Here is a 7,454-nt window from a genome sequence, read left to right on the forward strand (position 1 = left end):
ACCAGCCCTGATTAATGCATAACGGTAAACTAACCTTGACTTCCAGCATCAACTCACCTTGATGATGACGTACTATGTTGTATTTGTATGTGTGGTGGATCATGTGTGCGGGTACAGGGTGCCTGTGCTCATGCAGAAACCAGATGGCATTCAGTGTCCGCTAACACTCTCACTGGCTCCTTGGAGGGACCCCTAGATAAGGCTGGAGCACAGCAGACCCAATGATCCTTGTCTCGGACCTCCTCAGTGCTGGGTTCCAGGCAGGCATGAGACCATGTCCAGGCTCTGGGTGCTGAGATCCAAACACCCATCCTCCTGCCTGAGTCTCAAGTGCTCGTTACTGCTGGACCATCTGTCTAGCCCTCATCTGCACTGAGGTCTGCTGGAACCTGAGAACTAGCGTGCCATAGGCTAGCTCCTTAATTTTCTGCTACGTCCACCTCCCTTCTCCCTTGTGATAAGGCCTCTCTGGGTAGTTTCTTCACAGGGATTCTCCAGCAGAATAATTAGATTTCTCCTGGTTCTAGTGATTTTTGCCATAGAAAATTTGGGATGGTATCATTAAAAACATATGGTACACACCAGGCATGGTGGTACACACCTTAGATCACAACAGTCAGGAGAAAAGGGCAGGTAGAAATCTGTGAGTTCAAGGCCAGCCTGGTCTACCTAGTGACTTTCATGCCAGCCCAGGGGCTACCTAGGGAGATGATGTCTCAAAAGAGAAAACTTCAGACAAAAAAAAAGTTCCACTAGAAACATATAAGTTTAAAGCTGCCATAACTTCATAAAGAATGAAATATTTTGTAATTATGCAGTGGCTTTTTATTTGTAGTGATGTTTTTGGCCTCGAAGTATGTTGGCCCAGTGGTAGAATATTGTTTACTACTAATATAGCATTCCTATATTTTTGGAAGAGATTTTGGGTGGCTAATCTCATTTCCCCAGTAATTTCATTTTAAATCTTTATATGCTTTCATATTTTTGCTTTGTTTTTTTGTTAACACGACCATCTTAATCTTTGAACTAAAGAGTTCTGTCCACATACATACATCCACATTTATGTCTGAGTATTGACATGGGTAAGATTTTTTCTCTCATCTTACATGACTTTAGTACATCCTCCTTTTTATATCTTTTTCTTTTCACTGTGGTCTGAATGAACAGGGTCTCCTGAGGCTCTTGTTTTAAACAGTCACTCTCTGCTGATAGTACTGTTCTGCGAGACTGTGGAATCTTTGCGACATCTAGCTTCACTAGCAGAAGTGGGATGCCGGGGTGGGCTTGGAGGCCCTACCTGCCTTTGTTTCTGGCCTGGGCTGCCTGCTCCCTGACCTGATGAAATGTGAATGGGCCATAGTGCAAGCGCCCCCGCCATGATGGGCATGTGTTCCTTCTCGAACTGTGAGCCCAGATAAGCCTCCCTTCGCTTATGTCACGTCTACTTGATATATATGTATATACAGAGAGAGAGAAGAAAAGTAACTAATACGCTTCCCCCCCCCTTTAGACCTGCTGTTTATATTAAATTCGATTCCATTTTCTCCTCTACATATTATACATTACAATTTCTGCACCTATTTTTCCATCATGATCTTAACCAAATGAATGAACTGCACATATTTCAAACAAAAACACTTAGCTTCTGTACGTGTAACAAACTGCCTAAAAAAACTTGCTGACCAAAGGTAAGGACTCATGACTGGTCTGTCATTCTGTGAGTTAACTCACAGGAACTGATCTCAGTGTTGTGCTCAGAGTCAAGTGTGGCTGGGCCTGGAAACTGAAGACTCAGTGACTGAGATGACTGGCATGCACGTGGTTGGCAGTAGACGGTGGCTATGGGCTGAGGTGAGGCCGTCGGGAGCATTCGCCTGTAGCTGTGGAATGAAAACGCCCCTCAGCATGGCAGCTCAGTTCTCAGAGGGAGATTTACCAGAGGCTCAGGAGATGTCGCAAGATTCTGAGTGACTTAGAAATCACAAAGTATCACTTCTGCTGCTTTCTATGGATCCCACAGAACCATCCTTGACTCCACATAGAAAGCACCAGCACAAGGGCGTTAACATCAAGATGTACACCACAGAGGCAAGGCACAGCCTAGTGGAATATAAAGTGATAGGCTGCGTAAGAGTTTCAAGAAAACTGATTAAAAGATTTTATTACTGTGCCCTCAGAAGGTTAGGAGATATATATCTAGAATATATAGATATAAATGACATATATATGTATATATATGTGTATATATATATATATACATATACACACACACATATATATATACACACACACACATATAAAACAGGCAGAACAAGATCTTTGAAGAAAAACATTTGTTCACAGTTTCAACTTTAGAAGAACATCTTAACGGTGGTTAAGAGCAAACGTGGGCTTGGCCACTTATGTAAGCCTGACCTTCAGCCAGCCTCACATTATCCATAAAATGCAAGCAATAGCAGGCACCCCAGAGGAAGGTTGGAGTAATTTATTACCATAATCCTGGTAGACACAGAGCCTGATGTGTGGTAAGTTCTCAAAACCTGGTCATGTTAATAAATGCACCCCAATTGATTGTACTAGCGAGTGGAGCAGTTGAGATTTCAATTCAGTTTTCTTGACTCTAAAGCCCATGAAAAGTCTTCAATTTATACAGTGTTAAAGGACCAGAGGTTGGTTGTCCACTAGATTTCTTGCTAGGCGTTTATCACTGTGTGGTGAACTACCAGCTCAGAGTCCCATGAGATCAAGACAGTGGGATACCTTTTCGGTGTGTGAGAAAGGTTTTAAATGGTGGTGGTGGCTCTTTTCTTGCTGGGAATTGAGCAGAAGGCCTTATGCATGCAGTGCAAAAGGCTCTGCCTCTAAGCTACATTCCCCAGCCATGCAGTGGAACTAAAAAGCATTCTTGAACTTCCTTAACTATGTACTCACAGAAGATAGATGATGTTGAGCCTCCCAAACAGCCTCTGAGTAAATTTTCTAATGAGGTTTTTGATACAAAAGATATCCTGTGATTCTGTTCTTCGGCAATGGACCACTTCTACCTTCCCTCTTGGAGAAGAGAGGACGGACATTTTTTTCTCCTGTTCCAGAGAAAGAGGGGGTATCCATTATTAATGTGAGATGACAAGCTAGTTTGGTTACAGCACACACAAAACACTGGACAGTAAATTTCATGTGGTCAGAGTAAACACATGTAGGAGTACTCACGGGGTGCATTTTCTCAGGCTGCAACTGTCACTGCAAACCTTGTAAAATGCTGCTCTCCTAGAAAATGGACTGAGAACAAGCCTGTCCTGAACCTTCTATAGCTACTGTAAAAGTACTTAAGATATTGAAAGGGATCATTGACTGACTTAAGGATAAGGAAAATATTGACAGATGTGCCCACATTCCAAATTAGAGTTTGCCTTTATTGAAGCTGGAACCCTGAATTATAGCAGTCTTGAGAGGTTCTATGAGACAGAAGACTAATGTTTGCAGTTAAACAAGAAAGCATATGATTCTTTAAATGATCTCCCGGGGGGTCACCAGGCCTGTTATAATGCTTTGGAAATATCTCAACTAAAGCACATTAGTAAGGTTCACTAGTAGTGACACTAACTTGTGTCACTACTGGGAGCTGCTGGAGCATTTAGGAAGGAGTCAGATCACTGAAGGCTCAGGTAGGAGAAGAAACCTGGTCCCTTTCTGTTTCTCGTTGCTTTGTGGCCACATGAGGTGAACAGACATCCTCTGTCTTAAGTTTCATCATGATGTACCATTCTGCCAAAGGCCCAAAGCAACAGGGCCTTGCTGCTAGGAAACCTGCTGACAGGAACAGTAGCCCACAAGATGGTTTCATTTTTCACACTGTCTCAAAGCTTGTCTGCCTCTTCTTTCTGTAGCTCTCTCCCCTTCTCTCTGCTTCTCCCTCTTCTCTTTGTAGGGAAGAATTATACTAATTGGCCACCTGAAAACACGGGAGTCAGCTTGTGCCTCAGAGAAGTCACGATGCCTCAGAAAATGATACAGAAGCTGCCCTGTGGACAACATTGGTGAGTCTCCTGCGCAGATGACCAGTGTTCTGACTTCTAGCACACAGTTCATCTTTGGTGATTTTTTAAACATCATATAATTAAATTATATAGACTGTGTGATTTTTTTTTTAATCACAAGATTTTTCATATCGCTTTTTTTAAAAGTTGTTTAGCTCTTCCAAAGAACTTGACTGCTGTAGGGGCCTGAAGAAGCAATGGGCTGTGCGAATCCTCAGTCGAGGAAACTCAAATGAAGTGGCGAAGTTGAAGCCATATGTATTTGGTCAGAATACCATACGCATCTCAAGCCGGCGCTGCCTCTGCCACGACCCGCTGTGGGCTCTGTGGGCAAAAGTTCCCTATCTTCATTGTTCTCCAGGGATTCAGATCAAACTGGTACTAGCTTCCTTTAACTGCAAACCTTCAGTCAAAAGTCTAAGATGGAGTTAACTAAGAGAACCTGGAAAGACAGCAGGATGAAGTCCTCCAGTGACCTTCCCACTGCCAATTTCACAGGATTAGAAGTTTCACAATTTCACAGAGAAGTTTTATCAGCATCTCCACATGGCTCCTGGGGATGGCTCTGTATTGCCCAAGCTCACAGAAACAGAGAGGAATTAAGAATGCCAATTTATTCATTTCTTAACAGTTTCACATTTTACAAATGGTAAATTACAAGCAAAGCTGTCCAGATGTTTCTGTAGCCTAGGCACTTAGCTAGCCATGTGGGCTGAGCACAAGCTGAACTTTTGCTTTTCACAGGACAGGGTGGGAACGGAAGCATAGCCACATCTGCTATGTGGTCTGTGTTGTGCAGCCTTGCCATTAAGGTGACTGCTATGGTTAACTAGAGAACTTGAGCTGTCCCTAGCACCACCCGGCTGTTGTCTGGTGGAAGCATGCGCTCAGAATGAAAGTGCTTCATTTTGCAAAGAAAGAAAAACCTTGGTATCTAGGTAACATTTCCAAAACGTGGGCTCTCAGCCCACTCTGTCCCTCTTTAAACAGCTATTAGTCTGTCAGGTGGCTTCAATTTAAGACCACAGCAAAAGTAATCTCAATTCATTTAACGTTTGGGAAATGAGATTATTTTAAATATTTGGATGGTATAGTTTGGAGCTATGGCAAATATTTTGATATTGGCTATAGTCATTTGTAGTCTGGAAATTTAAAAAAAAAGTTTAGAAAGGGTAGATGTGATAGTACGACATACATATATGTTCCAAATATTAGGCGTTGGGCAACAATGGAAAATCTCTTAAACAATTATCCATAGCCAGGTGTGGCGGTGCAAGCCTTTAATCCCAGTACTTGGGAGGCTGATGTAGGTAGATCTCTCTGAGTTCCAGGGTTAGGGCTACATAGTAAGACTCTTCACCTACTCACCGCCACGGCCCGGTCTCAAAAAAACAAACAACACCAAAACAATCACCACCACCAACAACAACAAAAAAAAATCCCTAAGGATTTAATCAAGCCACTTATAAAGATAGAAGCTTAAACACATGTTACTAAATGAAAGACACCAAAGTGAAAAGACATTTGACTCTAATAATCCACAAAGAACAAAACTACAGGGACATTAAACAATAAAGAGTATTGAACCCACCCTTGCTACCTGGCTAAGTACCAGTGCCGCCCCCTCCCCACCTCCTAGGGATCACTGTTGGAAAGGTAGCAGAAATGTAGTGAAAGACTGAGGCGGTGAATGGCTACAGAAAACATCTGGACACAGCCGGCAGCATAAGACCTGTGCAAACTCAAGCCAGAGCAAATCTCCACATGAAGAGTTGGGCACACAATCACACACCGGGGCACTGTCAGCTTACCAGGATGCCACACTCTGAAAAGACTAATCCTTCCCAGCAGCTAAGGATTGCTGATTTCTCCAGTGCCCGGTGGAAGAGCACAAATCCAAGAATACTTGGGCAACACAGATTGGTCTTAAAAGGTTAAGAAACAAAAAGACACAAAGTTGGGTGAATGGGGAAGTGGAGTAGATCTAGGAAAAAGTTGGAGAGTAAATATGATCAAAACACAAAACTCAGGCCCTGCATGGTGATGCACACCTGTAATCCCAGCACTCTGGGAGGAAGAGGCAGGTGGATCTCTGATTTGGAGGCCAGCCTCGTCTACAGAGTAAGTCCAGGACAGCAAATGCTACACAGATAAACCCTGTCTTAAAAACAAAATAAACAAAATAAAACCCTACAACACTCTCAAAGAAGGGGCTAGAGAGATGCCTCAGCAGTTAAGAGCACTGTCTGCTCTTCCAGAGGTCCTGAGTTCAATTCCCAGCAACCACATGGTGGCTCATCTATACTGGGATCTGATGCCCTCTTCTGCATGCAGGTGTACATGCAGACAGAGCACTCATACATAAAAAATAAATCTTAAAACAACAATTTTTAAAAACTCTCAGAGAAGTAATAAAAAAAAAAAAAAAAAACTAAAACAACAACAAAAAAGATGAGTATTGACAGAGGCTTGAGGGAGAGAGGAAAGAAGAGGCGGTACCCAGAGGATGTTTGAACAGCAACGACAGACTGTCTTGCCTTTGTCCAAAACCACAGACTGTGCAAGGGCAGTCCACAACATAGCAGTCACCTTTAACTGATAATATGTCAATGTAAATTTAGCCATGCTGACAATGAACCACCCTGGCAGGGGATGGAGTGGCCCTTGAGGGTGGGGAAGAAGGAAGTAGGGAAACCCCATCTTCCCCTGAAGTTTGCTGTCAATCCCAAACTTCTCTGAAAATTAATTTAAACATTTCTCTTAACTATATGTTCTATCACTCTGTATTTCAATGTACATCGGATGTTATACAGACTAACATATAATGAGCACTTTACATAGACTTTTCTCTTTAATCTTAAGAAAATAGGTATTTCTATCATTTTATAGCCAAGGACACTAAGGATAACAATTGAAATAATGAAAATAAATTCACAGACTAAAATTTACTCATTAGTATGTGCTTTGTTACTGACTCATTTCCATCTTTCTCTACTATCTTGTATCAAAAACACCTCTTTTTATTTAAAAACCTACGTTTCAAGATAATTTTCTTGGCCCAATCGTGGGGAGGCCCAAGACAAGGGGGCGTAGACTCAGACTACAAATCCCAGCATGCACCGCTGCTCCGGCATCGGCTTGCAAGACTGTGGTTTCCCGCCGCTCTTGCCTCCTCCTCCGAGTTTCCACATCCGAGATGGACTCCAACGCTCCACGCAGGTGCCGCTGCCCACAGCTACACCCATCCCCGAGACAGACCTGGCTGCGGTCCCGCCACCCGGGCCCCGAGTCCCTGGCCTGCAGCCCGCGCTACCCACCTCACCAGCAACTCCGGCAACACCGTGCTCCACAGACGACGCGCACACGGTTGCCACGGAAACGACGCGGCGCTCCGTCGGACTCGTGGGTCGGTCAAAG

The 7,454-nt window shown here is 43.4% G+C and overlaps 1 protein-coding gene across 1 annotated transcript in view; it reads right to left on the reverse strand.

Annotated features, from left to right (window-relative positions):
• Cfap61 (cilia and flagella associated protein 61) overlaps window positions 1–7,379 on the reverse strand; it is a 256,849-nt gene extending 249,470 nt beyond the window's left edge. The window contains exons 1-2 of the mRNA XM_055602635.1: window positions 7,355–7,379; window positions 2,932–3,083 (exon numbers count right to left, since the gene is read on the reverse strand). Coding sequence (XP_055458610.1) covers window positions 2,932–3,074 — 143 coding nt within the window. The 5' untranslated portion in view covers window positions 3,075–3,083; window positions 7,355–7,379. The remainder of the gene's footprint in view (window positions 1–2,931; window positions 3,084–7,354) is intronic.
• Between the last annotated feature and the right edge of the window lie 75 nt (window positions 7,380–7,454).

Source organism: Psammomys obesus, unplaced genomic scaffold (assembly GCF_907164565.1).
Source record: "Psammomys obesus unplaced genomic scaffold, mPsaObe1.curated_primary_1811, whole genome shotgun sequence".
Classification (NCBI taxonomy): Eukaryota; Metazoa; Chordata; class Mammalia; order Rodentia; family Muridae; genus Psammomys; species Psammomys obesus.